General features: G+C 46.8%; 1 protein-coding gene across 22 annotated transcripts in view; it reads right to left on the bottom strand.

Annotated features, from left to right (window-relative positions):
* Positions 1-20,827, bottom strand: part of BEGAIN (brain enriched guanylate kinase associated) — a 359,789-nt gene that overhangs the window by 225,883 nt on the left and 113,079 nt on the right. For 13 of the 22 annotated variants that reach the window (XM_053284654.1, XM_053284667.1, XM_053284652.1 and 10 more), the window contains one exon: positions 10,903-10,931. The exons of 3 other annotated variants lie outside the window; for them this stretch is intronic. In XM_053284654.1, the coding sequence (XP_053140629.1) occupies positions 10,903-10,916 (14 nt within the window). In that variant the 5' untranslated portion in view covers positions 10,917-10,931. Of the gene's footprint in view, positions 1-10,902; positions 11,430-11,688; positions 11,785-20,827 lie in introns of those variants that run through there. 6 more of the 22 variants (XM_053284646.1, XM_053284649.1, XM_053284670.1 and 3 more) reach the window with 4 other exon arrangements.

The following is a 20,827-nucleotide window of genomic DNA, read 5'->3' as shown; positions in this document are numbered from 1 at the left end:
GGGGATGGGGCCACTCTGGGAAGAGCAGAAGGTTTCAAGTTCCCTCCCTGGCTTCTCCGAGATAGGACTGAGAGAGATTCCTGCCTGCAACCTTAGAGAAGCCGCCGCCAGTCTGTGAAGACAATATTGAGCTAGATAGACCTATGGTCTGACTCAGTATATGGCAGTTTCCTATGTTCCTATGTTCCATGGTTATCAGCTGATCCTTAATCTCAAACAAACCTGTATTTTCTATTTAAAATGTATACTATGTCTCCATGCTTGCATTCCTGAGGAACTGTTTCGATGGACCCAAGGGTTTTGAAACGCATGCCTAACGAACCGAGAAGAGCTTTCTTTCTCTGGAGGAGAAAATTATCGATTCAAACATGAATTGGTAATATTCTAACATTTTTTAACTTCAAGGGTCTCCCCGATTTTGACATTTTTCATCTAGCAATAAATCATTGCACAGCAAATCTAGAATGCATTTTTATGTTTCTTTTATTTTCCTAGATGCTTTATTCCACCCCCCCACCCACGCTTATTCTTAATAAACTCCACCACCACACACACACACACACTTTCTTGAGTTTTGCTTTGGAGATCCAGAAACTCTGGCCTAAAGCACCACAGGTTTTAACTTGCTTGATTTTTCACTACTTGAATAATACTCTCCAGGAAGCTGGATGTTGAAGTTAGGAAATGCCTCCCTCCCATTTTATTTTAAATATGCTTAAGTCTCATGACACTTCAGCTCCTTCTAATGTTAATCAGATGCCTTCAGGACTACCAATGGAGGGAAGAACAGAACTTCCCATACTAGGCCTAGAAGAAGCAGGGAGCCCAGCAAGAGAGGCACCACTCCACTTGCCTGCCCACCATCGGCCCTCCTCCTCACTGTCACTGCCTCAAAAGGGATATTGAGGCACAGTGTGTTGACCTTGAAAGTCTCCATGGAGACACTCTAGCCCAGCACTCTATTGGCCTTAATACACTTCCACTCCTTTTCCAAGGAAGAGTCAGAGATGATGCTGCCAGAGAAGGCAAGGGAAGCAATATTTTGCTTGTGGGGGTGGGAACCACTGCACAATTCTTGCTAATAGATTGTGGGAGGGAACCCAATCCACATACAGTGCACTGAGTCCAGAATATTCTGTTGCTACCCCTGGGTATTTCCACTTACTGGGATACAAATAATCTGGGAAAGTGTTGCAGCTACTCCGAGTGAAATGCTAGAATGAAACTATTCTTCATCTTGTGCATTCAGTGATACCCAAGGCCTGGGTCTGAGAGTGAGAAACTCTACCTGGTATTGGCTCAACTAGATCAGCCCCCTAGATCTGTCTAGTGCCACTTCATTGTTACCCATCATTTGACTGATACGCACCTGGCTACCTCAAAAAGGGGTTAGAGAGATTATTCTTCAGTTTCCCTTCCACACTGCATCTCTCTCCCAAGCCAGTGTTCCCTCCAAGGCATGCACATGTGCGTGCACGCTCACATGTTTTTGATGTCCATTCAGGTAATTTTAGATCCCACCCAGGTTGAATCAGGAAGGCCCCACTCCGAATGCATGTGCACACACACTGCCTTGACACTGCCACCCAGAACAAAACATTCTGCACACAGATGAAAAACATTAAAGAGAACATCCCAACCCCTTTCACCTCCAACCCAGGCTAGCTTTTCCCTACCAATGTTCCCTGTAAGAGGGATTCCCAGATGTTGTTGACTACAATTCCCATAATCCCTAGCCAAGGCCATTGCAGCTAGGGATTATGGGAGCTGTAGTCAACAACATCTGGGAATCCCTCTTACAGGGAACACTGCTCATAAGAACATAAGAAAATAAGAAAAGCCCTGCTGGATCAGGCCCAAGGCCTATCTAGTCCAGCATCCTGTTTCACACAGTGGCCCATCAGATGCCTCTGGGAAACCCAAGGGAAGAGCTGAGGGCATGCCTTCTTTCCAACTGCTACTCCCCTGCAACTGGTACTTAGAGGCATCTTGCCTCTGAGGCTGGAGGTGGCCTATAGCCCTCAGACTAGTAGCCATTGATAGACCTGTCCTCCATGAATTTATCTAAACCCCTCTTAGATTGGACTCTAACTGATTTGAACCAAATAGGTACAGTTGTAGTGAGTGACACACAGGGACACCTCAGTGGTGTAGTTTGTGGTGATGTCATTCTCCGATTCAAGATGACAGAACTATAAACTTTTGAGGTACAAGTGAGCTAACTTGTGAACCGCTTAACTGATTTGAATCAAATTTGCTACAGCTGTTGGGACACCTGTTGGGACACCTGTTGGGACACCTCAATGGTGAAGACTGTGATGATGTCATCCACCCCAGTTCAAGATGGTAGACATGTAAACTTTTGAGGTGCAAGTACACTAACTTGTGGACAGTCTAACTGATTTGAACCAAATTTGCTACAGCTGAATGGACACACAGGGATGCCCCAATGGTGTAGTTTGTGATGATGTCACCCACCCCCATCCAAGATGGCGGATGCATAAACATTTGAGGCACAAGTGCACTAACTTGAGGACTGTAACTGATTTGAACCAAATTTGGAACAGCTGTAGTGAGTGACACACAGGGATACCTCAATGGTGCAGTTTGTAATGATGACATCCACCTTGATCCAATATGGTGGACACATGAATGTTTGAGGTGCAAGAGATCTAACTTGTGGACTTCGATTTGCACCAGATTTAGTCCAGATGTAGAGACAGTGAAAGGAAAGTAGGCCGATTAGTTCTTAATAGAATAACTCATTATTAACTGACATGAGGAGGAAAATTATTCAAAATAGGTCCCATTGAAATTAAAAGGACGTTAGGAAATTAAAAGGACAAATTACTTTGAGTAATTTTCCTCATCACGTTGGCCATTATTATTTCACCATGGAGGCCATTATTACACAGCACTTTATGTTGAACAAAGACTTGATGTAGTGCAGTGGCTAAGACAGTGGTTCTTAACTGGAGGTACATCATACAAACACCCCTGGGGGTACTTCTAAGGCTTGTAAGCGGTACTTGGAGCCCTCCCAATTTAATGACTAGTGATTAGGCCATAGCTCCATTGCTTCCTGACCAGAGGACTTATCTTGGATTCAAGCTGACTTCAGGAGGGAAGTGGGGAGGGTGTGTGTGTTAGGCAATGTCCCTTCTTCCTTATCCCTTGCTACAAAAATTAGTATGACAAGTTTACTTGCCCTATCAATTTCAGTGGAAATACCCATGAGTAACTTAGTCTGGATGTAAGCCATCAACATTTAAATTTAAATGTTTATATTTAAATTCAAATGTGGTGTGTGTGTGTGCGCGCACACACACACAAACACTAAAAAAAAAAAGCTCTATAGGGTACCTGAGCAGAAGGTTTCAGACACAGGGGCATATCTGTAATTGGGCAGCCAAGTTCTAAGCCACCCCAGCCCCATGAAAAGTGAGACCCCAGAGGAGCCCTCACCTGTCCCCCCCCGCTCGCTTGCTGCCTCTGTGGTGGCCCCACTAAGCCCACAGTCATGGGTGTGACCCAGCTTGCTAAACATTGCCAGCCACGGCTTGGCATAATGACATCACAGCCCAGTACTGTTATGTCATTATACTGCACCACATTTCGCAAAACCTTGCAAGTTGGGCTGTGCATGAGGACTCTCGGCTCCGTGGGGCCACTGCACAGGCCAGCAGAGGTGGCAGGTGAGCAGCGACTGTAGGTGAGGGGGGAGACAGGTGAGTGGGGGATGGTGGTGGCACTGGCTGTGGTCCAGGCCCAAAAAATGTGGACACAAGCCACCGCCACCACAGCCACTGCCACGCCCTGTTCAGACAAAAGGGGCATATCTATATTATTATTATTATTATTATTATTATTATTATTATTATTATTATTAATTCGATTTCTATACCATCCTTCCAAAAATGGCTCAGGGCAGTTTACACAAAGAAATAATAAATAAATAAGATGGCTCCCTGTCCCCAAAGGACTCACAATCTAAAAAGAAACATAGGATAGACACCAGCAACAGTCACTGGAGGTCCTGTGCTGGGGGTGGATAGGGCCAGTTACTCTCCCCCTGCTAAATAAAGAGAATCACCACATTAAAAGGTGCCTCTTTGCCCAGTTAGCAGGGCATATATATTTTTTCTCCCAGGCATACCCATCGTTAATCCCATGTGTCGCAGCTCTCTTGAGAATTCGCGAGCAGCTGCCAATTAGCGACGGGGAAGAAAATAGGGGTGCTGGCCAGCGGCGGCAGGCTAGCCCAGCCAGTGGGAGCAAGCAGTGGTGGGCTGGCCCGGCCGGCGGGAACTGGCAGGCTGGTGGGAGAAGGTGGAGGTCTGGCTTTCCAGCTGGCCCACCAACCAGAAAGTGCCAGGTGGTGAGGGGGAGAAGTGGGCCGGCTGGGCAGCGGAGGCACAGATGCTCTGCACCTGGCCCAGCTTTTTAAAGGTCGAAAACCCCTGGGCTAAGCGACAACTGTGATTCAGGACTGGCCCAGTTTCTTGCCTCTGCAATAAACTCACTGGGGTGGCCTTTGGCAAACTCCTCTTTCTCAGCCTCAGGTCCCCAGTTGCAAAATGGGGATAATCATATTTGCTTACCTTACAGATTGTTGTCAAAATCATTTCACCATGATAATATATGTAAAGCACTTTGCACATTCAAACAGCACAATACACTGTTATTCTCATCTTGATGAGCAAAAGACAAGTCCCTTCCCTGAGGAGCTTACACTCTAAACCAGGGGTCTGAGACTGCAGCCCACAGCTCCCAGCATCCCTGGCTACTGGCCACTGTGACTGGGGACGATGGGAGTTGTAATCCAACAACATCTGAAGGGCTGCAGTTTGAGAGCGCTGCTCCAAACTGAAACTGGATTAAACATCAGTGCGATTTGCTGTGCACAGAGGCTTGCCATGTCCCTGGTCTGCCGTGTTTCTGGGATCATCCAGATTAAAATGTAGAACACCTTTTCTTTTTGCTCGAGTAAGAAATAACTGAAAATGAATTGGATATCCAAGAGAAAAGAGAAGGAGCAAATGTGGCTTGGAGCAGACAGAGTTCAGGTTTTTATCTCTGGTGCTGCTTTGCCAGTGACAATCTATTCTGGCATATGACTATTCTCCTGAGCCTCTTTTCAGCAAAGCGTTCCTATCTTACTGAATTAGGCTGCTGTGTCAAAGGGCTGCTTCTGGCTGAGGAGGTTTGATGTACAAATGGTGTACTGGAGGATCAGAATTCTGACACTAGGTTTGTCTACCTGCTGCCATGGAAGCCAGCAATACATCCCTATCCCTACACTCCAGTGGGGGAGGCCTGAGCCCACACATCTTGATTATTTAGTAGTTCTAAGCCAAAACAACTCAGTTCTTGCTTCCTTTCGGCAAACACAGCTTGCTCTTTTAGCAGTGTTTTTCAGTGTTCCTTGTGGAAAAAGTTGCTTTTTCATTTATACTGCCCTGTTCTGTGCTTGCTCCCAGTTGCCCCCACTTTCCCACAGTGATGTCACCCTGTAAACCAATTGGATGGGCTATGATGTAGCAGCATTGTGACATCCTCCCATACAGTGCCTGATCCATGATTGGGGTGGGTTACTTCTGTGACTAATTCAGGAAAGAGAAAGTTGTAGTAGCAGCCGCCAAAGTGGGAGGAAATACCCACAAAGCAGTAGCAACCAGGAGAAGAATGGGTTGAGCAGGACTGAAAAAGAGTGCATAGGCTTGGGGGAAACTTCTGCGCCCAGAAATGGTTAGAGTAAATTGCAAAACTGAAGAATATTCATCACAGCTCTGTGGTTTATTACTTCCACCTGCAGAAGTATTTGTCCTGCTAACTGGGCAAAGAGTCACCTTTTAAAAGGTGGTTCTCTTACACCAGAGAACCAAGGAATCAGTTTCCTCTTTTGCTTTGTTGTAAACTGCTTTTTGTTGAACAGCGACATATTATATATATATATATATTCTTAATCAGAATAACAATGTTCAATATGGCCTTTATGTGGTCTATGTGGCCGCTAAGAATCAACACCAACTTGAAGGCACTTAAATCAATCAATCAATCAATCAATATGGCCTTTGGCCATTTTGGCAGGGTGTTGAAGTCCCAGCATGGTGTAGTGGACCAGGGAGACCCGAGTTCAAATCCCCATTCAGCCATGATACTTGCTAGGTGACTCTGGGCCAGTCACTTCTCTCTCAGCCTAATCTACTTCACAGGGTTGTTATGAGGAGAAACCTAAATATGTAGTACACCACTCTGGGCTCTTTGGAGGAAGAGCGGGATATAAAATGTTAATAATAATAATAATAATAATAATAATAATAATATAAATAAATATATAAAGTCCAGCATCATCTGGCAACCCAAGGTCAGGAACCCCATGCTATATCCATATCTATACTAATATCTGCCTCAGAGGGTTGAAACTGAGGCCTCCCACTGAGCATCTATCCCTCCCATTCAGATCTGTATGCTTTGGGTGGGGGAAAGGGGGAGATTGTATAGTTGTCAGCAAAGCTTTCTCATTACCTTGATTTTTCACGCCATACAACATAACTTGCAATGCTGTCATGCAGGTAGCAGGCCTACAAGATTATCACATGACTCAACCAGGTATGACTTACAGGAATATTTGTGATTTAGTCAGCTGACCTGCACAAGCATCATGCGGTCGATATAAGGTACTACCAGGGGCCTGGGTGGATAAGGGAACAGGGATGTGCTGAAATGCACTTTGGCATCCGAATCGCAGGCACATCCCTTTAAAAACGAGGGCTTACACTGCCCTGGCATCACATAAAGACATCTGGGAGATGCCTCACTGGTCCATGGGCATAACTGCAGGAAGCACCAGGATTACAGCAAGCGCAGTGATCAGAAGAGGAGCAGGTATGGACCTGCTCTCCTCTGCTTTAAAGGGGCTGTGTAAGCCTCATTTTAAAAGAGATGCACCTGTGATTCAGATGCCGAATCATGTTTCAAGCACATCCCTATAGGGGAAGTGAACAGAGGAAAGTTGTGGGTCATGGAGAAGTTCCATTACAGGTGACAAATTTATGTTGACAAATTTTCTTTGGATCTAGGAGTCAGCTCAATAATTGGTGGGCTGGTGGTGGTAAATGGGCTTCTTGTTACCCTCTTTACAAGTAACATCCTTTGAACAGAAAAAGGGCTGCCTAATAAATATTTTATTAAATAACTCTGCCTCTGAATATCCTAGTCTCGGCACCATAGTTAAATGTCTAGGCTCCATGGCTTCCTGGAACCTGGGATTTGTCAAGCCCTGGTTTAAGGTTTCTGTCAGGCCAGGCAGGGAGACACCAGTGCTACACCCAGGTTTCTGTCCTCAGGTCCATCTGCTGCCTAGGAAGGAGGTCAGGACTGGAAGGGAAGAGATCCCTGGGGAGGTGAGCTGGTCTTGTGGTAGTGAGCATGAATTGTCCCTTTTGCCAAGCAGAATCCACCCTGATTTGCATTTGGATAAGTGACTACATATGAACACTGTCTGCTGTAAGACAGTGGAACCATAGCTCAGTGGTAGAGCAGACTTGCCTGAAACTTGGAGAGCAGCTGCCAGTCAGTGCAGACAATACTTCGCTAAATGGAACAATGGTCTGACTTTGTATACGGCAGCTTCCTGCGTTCTGTGTTCCAGCCCAAGTTCAACATGCAGCATTGCCTGAGAGCTACAGAGGAAAGACATATACAGTACACACACGGCACTGGTTTTGCAGTCAGAAGCCATGGAGGCCCTATCCAGCCCAGCCCAACATCTCTTCCAGTGGCTGTTGGCTGGTGTCTGCCTTGTTAGCCTACTTTCCAGTAGGTTTTGAGATCACCTGGCATTCCATCCATGTCCGTCCGTGTGACCGTCCCCTGCTATCAACTTCACAGTGCCTGGACCAATATGAACCAAGTTGGGTACAGTTATAGGGACACATAAGGACACCTGAACAATGTAGTGCGTGATGGTGTCATTCAAAACACCAATTCAAGATGGTGGACATGTAAATATTTGAGGTGCAAGTGGGCTAACTTGTGAACTGCCTAACTGATTTGAACCAAATTTGGTACAGTTGTAGTGGGGTGGCTCAAGGGCACAGTTTGTAATAATGTCATCCACCCTGATTCCAGATGGTGGATACATGAACATTTGAGGTGCAAGTGGGAACTGATTGGGACCAAATCTGGTACAGTTGTAGGGACACATAGTTTGTGACTATGTCATCCACCCTGATTCAAGATGGATGTGTAAACATTTGAGGCGCAACTAGGCTAACTTGTGAACTGCCTAACTGATTTGAACAATACAGCTGTAGGGACACATAGGGACTCCTCGGTGGCATAGTTTGTGATGATGTCATCCATCCTAATTCAAGATGGCAGTTGTGTGAATGTTTGAGGTGCAAGTGGGCTAACTTGTGAACTGCCTAACCAATTTGGACCAAATTTAGTCCAGATGTGGGGATAGTGAAAGGAAAGTAGGCAGATTAGTTCTTACTAGAACTTGTGTTTCCTTTTAGATTTATGAACCCATTTTGGAAATCTTGTTCTTTTTGCTATGTAAACTGTTCTGTGAACAGTATATAAATACACTGCAGTATATCAATATTCTAAACAACAACAACAACATTCACAGGTAGTATGCAGAACCATTTGCTTCTACAAGCACATTTAGTTTGTAGTGCTTAGAACCAGTGAGTTGGCCAGAAATATAAGTGCTCTTAAGGAATATGGCATGAAATCCAGGAGCAGGCTCCCCCCTCCCTAAGTGGCACTTGTTTCCAGAATACCTCTTGTCATGGTGTTACTGAACTGCTTGGACAAAATAATGTTCTTTCATTTTCAGTTCCCCATTTTCAAGAGGAACTGAAGTCACCTGCTTCACAGCATGCAATCAGAGAATAATGTATAGCCAGAAAAGATCTGGGCTTCTTCTGACTTACAGTCTAAAAGAGTCTAATATATTATCTAAAATAAGCTTGGAGGAAGCAGTAATTAACCCACAATTAATTCAGCAGTGTTTCTAGCTGAGTAAGGATGACTTCAGCAAACCTCTGTCAGCTCTCCAGTCCTTCACTCTCCATTGCAAAGTCCCATCCGCTCTCAACTGTTTCCGCCTCTTGATGTTTCAACCACACATAGGACACTTTCCAAAAAAAAAAAAACAATGGCAAAGCTTTTCACCACAAGCGAAACTGAACTGGACACTTACAGGCTTCAGGACTGGTCCCATTGCCACAGAACTATTTTATCCCCAAGAAGCTATAGGAAATTACTAAGACGTTCCCCATCAGCCTGGAGAACTGCAATTCGCAAATCCTATGCAACCAAAGAGCAATGACTGACCGAAAAGTACCAGTTCCCAAGTGTGTTCACTAGTGTTGCCTTCACTAATAGTTCTCATAAAAATTAATACTACCCATGCTTTTTCTAGGTAGGTTCCAGCTAAAGGAGCCTATCCAGATTTCCCCATGAAGTCAACCCTCTTCTTTTTTCCAACTCATCTCTGCCTGCCTTTCACTTCATCCTAATTCCCAGAACCTTGCAACTTTCTCGACATGGCTTAAACTTTGCTGAAACCCTAACATAAATGAATGTGAGTAATACATCCAGATGGATCTGTTGCCTGTAATTATTCACTAGAAACGGAAGGAAAGGAACTGGAGCTTAATAAACCCCAGAGTTTAGAAGAGATTCCAGGATGGTCAGAAAAATCTTGTTAACACAGGGTGGATATTTTTAAGTTCAGAACCCTTCTGTATGAGTTACAAACCAGTTTCATGCACGATTAGTTAGAAGCATGTCCCACTATGTTAAACACAGCTTACTTCCAAGCAGGGGTGTAGCTAGGGGAGAAGGGGCCATGTTCACCCCTCTTTCTGGAGGCCCCTTGGAGTGAGGGAGATAATGAAGAAAATAGGGAGCGTGGAGCTGGGGGGCCCTCAAGAGTTGGCCCCCCCCGGGTTCTTTGAGCCCTTTCACTCAATTATAGCTACACCCCTGCTTCCAAGCCTGGCTAGGATTGTAGCCTAATTATATTTATGCACTGAACAAAAAAAGCAAGGAACAATTAGTTCAAAAAATAATGTACAATCCTCACTCTAAAAAAATTATTATCATCCATCGCAACACACATGGACACAAAATCTCCAAAGCAGACTTCACACTCAAACATGGGATGGGAAACTTGCACATTTGGAAACGCCACCTTCCCCTTGTGCTTCAAGCCGCCAGGGATGCCGAGAAAAACTTGCACAGGCTGACAACATTTTGAACACAGAGGATACAACATATTTATGGGAACGGGAAAAATCCCAGCTGCTCAAAAAATGTCAGACAGAAAGCCAAACACCAGGGCTATAACATTACACTGAAACAATGGCAATTAGGTGCTTTGGTATAAAGTTTAATTAATGATAACAATAATAATAATAATAATTATTATTATTATTATTTTAGTGCTCTTTCCCCCTGTGAAGTATTGATCTGCCTTTTCTCCCTGATCAGGGAGAGCAAAGCACGCTCTTGCAATAAACAGACAAGTGGCGCTTGGAGACCGCATTTGTTCAATCGACTCTCCCTCGCATCTGGCAATGGAAACACGTTAGTGTGCGGAGCGAGCTGCTGAGGAACCTGCCCGCAAAAGGCATTCACGATAAGAGGGACCCATCCTCGCTGCCTAGTCTCGCCAGCCCACCGCCCCTCTGATCTGACATGCTAACGGGCAAGCCCATCTTTTCACAGTCAGCCACCCCAAAGAATACATCCTAATCCGCACCACCATCCACTACCGTCACCCTACTTTCGACAGAGGGCTCTGATGCCTCCAACACACCCCGCGATCTCTCGCCCTGGCATGAGACGTGCGTTTGGAAGAAGACAGAAAACTGTCGGACTTACCTTATTTTCTCCATTTCTGCCGCAGAGGCCTACAAGAGAAACCAAAGAAGAGGAGCAAGTGAATGGAAGGGGGAAAGCGTTCACTCGGCCGATTTACGCATCGCTCAGCCTATCCAAAGGGGCGGCCGCCGCCGCCGGCCACCGGTCTGCTACCAAGCGCCGGCGGAGCGGACCCCACACCTGCATGAGGCGAAGCGCTCGCGGGCAGATGAACTCCGGCAGCACGCAGCGCGCCGCAGCAGAAGCGCCGCCAGCCCCAGGAGGCAGGGGCAACCGCCGGATGAGTCAGTTGGAGCGCCGAGGCGAAGACGCCTGTAACAGGTTACTGTGTCGCTCGGATGCCGGAGGAGAAAGTTGCAATCGCAGGGGAGCCGCCCCGTGCAGGAAGGGGAAGCCGGGGAGGAGGAGGGAGCCGCCAAGGCAGCGGTCACTGCCGGCTAGAGCCCTCCGCCGAGCCCCGCTGCGCTCCAGCCCGGAGTTGTGAATGCATCGCGTCTCCTAAAGATCTGGAGCGCGGCGCACAAGCATTGCTGGCTGGAGTTTCAGTCATCACAGCAACCCCCACCCCGCACCAATAATTCAGTCTTTACAATTAATGCGCCTCTTTCCCCCCTCCCCCTCCATTAACACTTTCCTTCTCGCACACCAGCTACAACCAATCCCGCCCCACCCCCGGGGAAAGTTTAAGCAGGATCGCCTTTAATCCTCCCCCCCGCCCCAGCCGCCCCGCCCCGCCGCCACTGCTTGCTGCCCACAGGGGCCCTGGTAGAAAGCCCCTCTCTTAACTCTTTTGGGGTGCCTGCGTCCCACATCATCAGCCAAGAGGAGAGTCGCGAGCCTTCCCTTCAGGCTTCCCATAGTAAGCCTCGCTCTGGACTCTTTGGCTGGCGAGCAGGGACAGCAGGAAGCCTCCTTAACCCTTTGCTTCCTGACGACTAACACAGAGGTTTTTCGGTAGTCTACAGTAGACGAGCCATCAGGAACGTGCTAGTCTCTTTCAAGTTGCTTCTTTTGCAGCGTTTAGCCTAACACGACGTCGTTTTTAAAATCTCCATGGTTTTCATTGCTATTCATAGAATCCTTTAATTGTAGCTTCCTCTATCTATGCAAAAAGATCTCAGCAATCCCTTTATTTGCCTTGTTTCCCCGTTCTCTACAATATATCATTTTAGTAATTCTTGGGCAACGATGTACCTAATATTTTAGCTCTTCAGTAGCTAGGCTGTGCTCACCGTGCTGCCCTGAAACGCATCCAGAGGTGCTCGTTCTCAACCCTTTGCACCTCAGTTCAGAGACTTGGGGATCGCAAGTCTCTGATCCCCAAAGTCAAGAATAGCTTTCTTTGACTCTCAGAAGCTAAGCAGCAATCCCTTTTAATAACCAACCTCCTTAGATAGTCTTGATTCTGCAACATATGATGCTTAGAGAGATGATAAAATACTGAGAGAGAGAGAGAGAGAGAGAGAGAGATGGTGGCATTTTAATTGCCAGCACATCCCCAAATCCCACTGCATCATTCCTGCTTTCCTGTGGTCCATTCACTTCTGGTCTCTTTTTTATGTGGAGTCCTTCTTTATGCCCATTGTTGCCTTGGCAATCTCTTGTAAAATGCATAGGGAGACAAGCAGAATCTATTGATTCATTTTGTTCATTCTTGAATCTCACGCGGGGTGCAGTACTGGAAGTCTTTGTGTAAATGCGAAGCTGTGGCGTGTGCCACACACCGTGAAAATCCTGATAGTCCTAGATCCCAAATGGTAGTGGTGAGCATACATTCCAGACAACTGGATCCTAAAAAGGCAGATCTGTTAGTGCATTAATTAGGGAAGGGGGTATATGCTTATGTATTGCATGAGGAATTCTCATGAGTGGATACAGCCTCCAGAAGGATCATACCTTCCTTGAAGGGCAGGAGCAGAAGATGACTTGGCCCTCCTCATCCCTATCCTCTGTGTTGGGGAGGGAAGCAGGGAGGCAGGAATTCACCACAGCACAGAAGTGATGGCTGATCTTTCTGGCAGATATGTCGAGAGTTGTCCAGAGAATGATTATGTATTGTTTATAGCCATCGTGGCTGGGGATGATGGGAGTTGTAATGCAGCAACATCTGGCACCCAAGTTGGAGAACCTTCACTCTGGTCTGCCTGATGGGCAGGCAGCAGCACAGTATGGGAGAGGCAAGGAGGAGAACAGAACTGTCTATGCTATTGCCAGCCTCAGTGGTGTAACATGTTCTGAAGGGGCCAGTGTACGAGAATTGAACATGGATCCCATTGGATAATTTCTCCATAGGGATCAGCAGAACATTCAAAAAAATTAATAGCTCCCAAATAACTGGGCAGAAAGCTCTGAAATTTCATGTGGTGTTAAATTAAATTAAACACTTAATGCTATCACATGATGATAGCATTAAGTGTGCAGACTTCATGAATATTGGTTCACGCATTGATTTATAATGATTTTTTTTTAAGTTTCTAAAATTGTTTTAAAGCGTCATAACTGCTTTGTTTCATGGCAAAAAGTTACAAAAAGTTCTGGATTTTAATCCCCCGCTGTCGATCTTTCAGGCCCCATTTGGAAGGAAATGCTCCTTGTGTTCATAAAAAAGGAACATTTTTGCACACTCCAGAATGGTTGGGCAGAAAGTTTTCCAAATTCACATGGGAGTAGCACACAATGCAAGTATTAAACATGTATATGTTTTTAATGTACATTGGTGCCCACCAACTACATCTCTCTTCAGTGCTGAATAATGACCCTTTGCCCCCACCTCTGCAGGTAGCAATTATGACATTTTTGGTACTCTCTATTATGATGCACTTATTGTCTCCTTGGTGATGGCTCAAGTTTAGTGGTGTGGAGGATTCAGGAGAAGCAGCAGCATCTCAGGGCAGCTTGGTTCTCTTCCTCCGTTTCCAAGAACAGATGGGATAGCCTTGGCAGAGCAGTTGTGCTCCTTTTAAATATACACATGAGTGGTAAGCCTGCCAGGTAAGAAGTATCTTTCTGTTCTAGAACAGGAATTTGGCGTGGGCCCTCTAGTAATAGCCAGAGGTGGTTTGAAACCAAGTGATCCAGAAGATGAGGCAAGTAATTCAGCATCTCTAAATGCCAAATTCTTTCACTTTCTTTCTTTGTTTGGTTCTGTAAATAACCTTTGCCAAAGCTTAATTCTAGAGATCGTCGGGGGAAAGATACTGAGGCTGTTCTCAGGAGCAGCCAAGACCAGGCTAGGGCAGCTAAGCCTGGGCTTGGGTGCCTATGGGAACTGCTGGGAGCTTAGCAGCTCCCGGTGGTGCCTTGGTGGCAAAACCAGCCAAGAATCCAGGCTTTTAAAGGAGGTTAAGGGAGCAAGCACTCCCTTAACCCCAATTACTTGACCATGTGTCAGCACCAGCTGCTTTCAGTCGGTGCTGAAACTCTGATGGGCACCTGCCTGTCGCTGGGAGGATCCCCAGAATGCACTGTGCACCCATGTGGTGCATTGTGGTATTTCTGGGGGCCAGGACAACACATCCCAACCCCCGCATCTCAGCACTGCCTGGGGAAGCAGTGGAATGTCTGGGCTGCGATCCACACACCCAGACCCAACAGCAGGATTGTCTGCAGGGAAGACAAGCCTCTGCAGCCTTTCATGCAGCCCAATGGCAAGCCCACCATGTGATCATGAGAAAGGGCTCACTATGTTGCCCAGAGAAGTATCTTCACCCTGGAGACCAACCTGAGAAGGAAACAACAGACAAATGACCAAAAAGACAACCTTCATTTTGGGATTCACCTGGGAAAGTTAAAAACCCCATAGATTCCACAATATTTAAGAAAATAAACTCATAACAAAAATCATGATACAAGTTAAGGAACATAACTTGTTGAACGGTTTCAGAACAAAAGGAAGTGAAAAACACCACCAGCTATTAACATCACCAACAGAGAGGTAAGCACTTTACTGCTAAAGAAAGCAGCCATATCTATTTCCTAGAGAATAAGCTGCTGCACTGTTACAATGTGCTTTATTAGCAGGAGATGGCTTGTCTTGAAATGCATGGTTTTTAATCAGTTTAAGAAAGCAACAAACTCACATAAAGTCTGATGATGCATATTGTTGCACTGTTTTAGGAAGGAGGAAGGATAAAATTCAATGGTGGTCACCACCAACATGGAAGTAAGTCCTTTCTTGCCAAAGTAAATAGCTACTAGGTAGGTTTCTTTTCTGGCCCATTGGCCTTTTCAAACCAACCACATATATCGTGGTTAAATGATGATCTGAACATTTTGATTACTGTTTTGCTTATTGCAAGGTAATATTCCAGTTTACAAGGAACTGCAATCTATCTCTTCTCTCAAAAGAAAAAGAGATACTTCTCCAATTTAAGTAAACATACACCTTTGCCTTGCATGGGAACAGATTTGTGCAGAGAAGTGGATGGCGGGGGGACAAGCTTTATTTGCAGGAAATTGTTTGGCTGGAGAGCCAGTGTGGTGGAGTGGTTAGAGTGCTGGACTAGGACCGGGGAGACCTGAGTTCAAATCCCTATTCAGCCATAATACTTGCTGGGTGACTCTGGGCCAGTCACTTCTCTCTCAGCCCAACCTACTTCACAGGGTTGTTGTGAGGATAAACTTAAGTATGTAGTACACTGCTCTGGGCTCCTTGGAGGAAGAGTGGGATATAAATGTAATAAATAAAATAAAATAAATAAAACCATGGTTTCACACAAACTTAAGAAAACAACAAATTCATAACAAAATGTTTGGTGTGAAGTAAGGGACATCATAATTGTTGCTTTCCTTCAGGACATGTGAAACATCACCAACATCGAAATAAGCCCTCTATTGCTAATGGAAGTGGCTGCTTGGTTCCATTTCTAGCCCACTGGCCTTTTCAGATCAATCACTGAAGACGTCTAAACACATGGTTAAACACTGAACCAATCATTTTGATAAGTTTGATAATTTACAAACAACTGCAATCTATCTGTTCTCTCAAGAGAGAAAGAGATACTTCTCCAAGTAAGTGAAAAGAACACCTTTGCTTTGCAGTGAACACATTGCCCTACTGTTTCTGCATAGTGATTTTCCATGAAGGACAGCAATACAGGCTACAGAATACCGTCAGCCATTGCAGTGGGAAAGTGGGCTGAGGGAGTGTTTGCTTATGGTCCTTGCTCATTGCCTGTCCTAACAACCCTGGGCTGATTTTTTTCTCTCTTTCAAAATAAGAAAGGAAAAGAAAAAAGAATTTTAAAATAAAGGGGGTAAGAGAAGCCAATAACCCTATTTAGACATTACAGTGTATATGTGTACACGTGTCTGTAAACATGTTCAAGTTTCTGTAAGAATAACTATACATGCATACATTAATTTTAAAATGAACCTGGGTACTTCCTCAAATGTAGGGTACACAAAAGGCATGCATTCCTGTGCAGTGTGTGTGTGGAGCATTACTGTACGTACACAGAGCATAAAGTGTGAATAACTGTACTCTATACAGATCTGTGTGCATACACTGTACACAGATTGTAGATACATTGAATATAACATATGAGTAGGGCTAATGTAGTATGGCTCACTGGCATGAAACTACTAAAATATAAGTGTAGCAACATCAAATGAGGCTCAGAGGCTATTCACAGGATGGTAGTAAATCAGGCTAGCCTCCGCTAGCCCGATTTTCTGCCATCATGAGAACCACCGGGCTTGGCTGTGAGCTCGGTGGTTTTTAAATGGGTCGCCCGCTTAAGTAGCCCTCCCCTAAGCCCAGGTTAGTGGAGTAAATGCTTTCCGATTGCAAGTTGCTGCGGTGTGGCTCCACGGTGCGGCAACTCACGAGTAGACCCCTGACCTGGAGGCTGAAAAGCAGCATCCTGGCTCTGGGGGTCTCGCCAGCATGCCCTGCGCACTTGCACAGGGCATGCTGAAGCTTCTGGGGGCCATGCAGCTCCCAATCCTCCAAGACTCCGCCGGCTCTGTAATGGAGCCAGCACTTGTGTGGGTGGCCGCTTTGGCCGTCCAGAGCAGACTGCCTGCTTGTGTGTGGGGAGAGCGGGCTAAGCCTGCTCTCCCTACAAACCCCATCCAGGCTCTTCTCACCGATCGTGGGAAGAGCCTCTCAGTGTAGTAGATGTTTTCCTGGAGAAGCCTTGCTCTGCACCATTCCAAGTAATGTAGTAGGCATCACCAGCATAGCACATGACCAACAAAATGACCATCTTCTAGTCACACTCACACAGAGCCCAGGGCCCATGCCAAAACCTGAACAAGTAAGGCTAGACTGTATTCACCTTTCCGAACCAAACACAAAGCTGGAGAGGAAATTATAGCAACACATAAAGCTACCTTACGGGCCAGAACATTAGTTCATCTAGTATAGTATTTCCTGCCCCAATGGCAGTGGTCAGTTCATTAGTCTTGGACAATAGCTTTCCCCTGTTCGGCTGTAGCGCTTCTTAAGGGAATTAGCCCTAATTAAAGTGGTCCCAGCTTCTTTATTCCTGTGGGTAGTGGTGGTGGTAGGGAAAGAAATATTTCTCCTCTTTTTAAAAAGGTGTGTACTTTAACATACTTTGGCTTGGTTGCAGTCCCTTCCTTCTGTTCCCCCAGCCTGGTACACTACCTAAAGCCAAGCACTTTGGTTACAAGTGAGATCTTATTAACTGGAGATGTTAATGATCAAATTCAGTATTCTGCATGCAAAGCATTTTTCAATTTTTACATTTATATCCTGCACTTCCTCCAAGGAGCCCAGAGCAGTGTAAATGGTTATATTTCTCCTCACAACACCCCTGTAAGGTAGTTTAGCCAGAGAGATACAGTGAGGCGCTCCATGTGACCTGTGTGAAGTGCCAGACAGGGTTTGGTGTGGAGTGCGCGCTTAGCTCCATCATGGAGCCAGTGAAGATTGGGGGCCACCTGGCCCCCAGAAGTCCCAGGATGCCCCACGGGAGCATGTGGGGCATTCTGGGGGGGACCCTGGATACCAGGAGGCTGTTTGTAGTCTCCTGGTCAGGGGTCTACTCATGTGTTGCCACACAACATGGTGGCATACGATTTAAAAAACCAGGTTAACAGAGCACTCACTCCATTCACCTCTTTTAAGGGGAGGGGGAATTAGGCGGGCTAGCCACCTTGGAACCACCGGGCTCGCCCACAAGCCTGGTGGTTCCGACAATCACTAGGAAGTAGGCTAGGCTCCCTTAGCCCACTTTCTAGTGATCATGGGAATAGGCTCAGTAAGTGACTGGCCCAGAGTCACCCAGTGAGTGTCATGGTTGAACAGAGATTTGAACTTGGGTCTCCCTGGTCCTAGGCCAACACTCTAACCACTATACAATTATGGCTATACAGCATGCACGGTACCTATTGTTCTTCCCCAGGAGTACAATTCCCTAATACAGGGGTTTTCAAATTTGAATCTCCTGACATAGTTGGACCACCATTCCCATTGTCCCAAGGGGTGATGGGAGTTATGGTCAGCAACATCTTGGGACCCAAGTTTGAGAACCCCTGCTTCTAGTAACCAGTCAAACTGTCTTTAGAAAACCTATTCCATGTTTGAGCACCCCAGTTTTGGAGCATACTTGCACAACTAGCAGCCCTTCAAATGAACGCAGCCCACTAGCCATGTACTGTGATCTGTCAGGTGCTGGACCACATCCCTGGTTCTGCAGGCAGCAAAAATGGAAAGTTCATTTGTTTAGATGATTTTTGTCTAAACTTTCTATATGAAAAAATATACTCAAGGCAACTCACAGGATTTATACACACTGAGGCGGGTCTCACAATCTGTGAGACCCGCTTTTGTAAAAACTGCGAGGAGAAAAACATCCCACAGATGAGCGGGCAGAGAGCCCTGTGTGGTCTATCAAGATGCTAGACCAGGGGATGGAGCCGCTGTGGGAAGAGCTTCTAGGTTCCAAGTTCCCTCCCTGGCAGCATCTCCATGATAGGGCTGAGAGAGGTTCCTCCCTGCACCCTTGGAGAAGCCACTGCCAGTCTGTGTAGACAATAATGAGCTAGATGGACCTATGGTCTGACTCAGTATACGGCAGCTTCCTATGTTCCTATGACTTGTTTTCTGATCCACTCTATGTTAGGTGTGTGGCCTTCACTTCTGGACTGCAATCCAGTTCCGAGCTGCTGGGTTGAGCCCAATATGTTGCTCAGTGCAGCAAGTGCCAATGTGCCTACCTCTTAAGGCTAGCATTTGTCAGACACGCCTCTCCTCACTGGGGCTCCTTGGAGAGCGACCCTGTGACCCACCGGCTTGTATGGCTCCACATCACAGCTGGAGGATGAAGGATCCATCCTCTCACCTTCCATATTTGAAGTCCAGGGACATGCAAACTGGTTCAAAGAAATCGGACACTCGTACGATCTTTTTAACTCGCAATCGGACACTCGTACGATCTTTTTAACGGCGGGGGGTGGGGGGAGAGGGGGCCGCTCGAGAACCCCTGCTAAAAAGCAGGTTTTCGGAGCGAGCGCTCCAGCAAACCTGCTTTTTACGATCGTGAGTAGCCGCAGCGCACCTTCACGCTGTGCCTACTCATGAGTAGACCCCCAGCCGGGAGGTGAAAAGCCGCCTTGTGGCTCCGGGGGTCTCCCCATTATGCCCTGTGTGCTCGCGCAGGGCATACTGGGGCTTGAGGGGGCTGCACAGCCCCTGCTCCCCCCACCCCCCACCGGCTCCATCTTGGAGCTGGCCTTTGTGTGGGCGGCCGATCTGGCTGAGCCAGGGCTCCCTGCCCACTCGTGAGCGGGGAGAGTGGGCTTAGCCCACTCTTCCCGCTCACCAGAGGAAACCGGGGGGCTATTCTTACGATCACAAAAATTGGGCTAGGAAAATCCTAGCCCGATTTTTGTGATCGTTAGAACCACCAGGCTCGCAGCCGAGCCCAGTGGTTCCGGAGCGGCTAACCCGCTCCTGTAGCCCACCTCTTAGCCTGGGTTTGCAGAGCGAGCGCTCTGCAAACCCAGGCTAACTGCTCATGCCGTGCCGTGGCTACTCATGAGTAGACCCCCGGCTGGGAGGCTTAAAAGCAGCCTCCCGGCTCATAGATCTCTCTAGTATGCCCTGCGCACTCGCCCTGTAATTGTAAACCACCCTGAGCCATTTTGGAAGGGTGGTATACAAATCAAATAAATAAATAAATAAAACCAGGGCAAACCCTGCTTAGCAAAGGGGACATTTCATGCTTACTACCACAAGATGCTAGACCAGCTCAGATACTGAGGCTCTTCACATGATCAATGAGGTCATTCACACAATCGAAAACTGTGGGGCGATTCTCACGATCAACAAAAATCGGGCTAGGAGAGCCTAGCCTGATTTTTGTTGGTCGTAAGAACCACCAGGCTCACAGCTGAGCCTGGTGGTTCTTGAGCGGGTAACCTGCTCGGAACCCCTGCTAAAAAGCAGGTTTGCGGAGTGAGCGCTCCAGCAAACCTGCTTTTTAGGCTTGTGAGTAGCTGCAGCACGGCTTCACGTTGTGCCTACTCATGAGTAGACCCCTGGCCGGGAGGCGTAAAACTGCTTCTGCTAGCCCGATTTTTGTTGATCGTGAGAAGCATCCCAAAGTGTAGAGCCTTACCAGGTTTTGCAGGGAGAGTGGGCTTAGCCCGCTCTCCCTACAGACAATCTCCAGGCTAGCCCTGGGTGGCTGGATCAGCCACCCACATGAATATCCGGCTCCGTCATGGATCCAGTAGGGGCAGCAGGGATCAGGGGCTGCCTTGTTGTAGCCTCCCAGTTGGGGGTGTACTCATGTGTTGCTGCGGTGTGGAGCCGTGCCATGGCAGCACACATTGGGGCTATTCTTACAATCACAAAAATCGGGCTAGGAAAATCCTAGCCTGATTTTTGTGATCGTAAGAACCACCGGGCTCGCAGCTGAGCCTGGTGGTTCTGGAGCTGCTAATCCGCTTC

The sequence above is a fragment of the Hemicordylus capensis genome, chromosome 1 (assembly GCF_027244095.1).
Source record: "Hemicordylus capensis ecotype Gifberg chromosome 1, rHemCap1.1.pri, whole genome shotgun sequence".
Taxonomy (NCBI): Eukaryota; Metazoa; Chordata; class Lepidosauria; order Squamata; family Cordylidae; genus Hemicordylus; species Hemicordylus capensis.
This window is presented reverse-complemented; position numbering and strand designations above follow the sequence as displayed.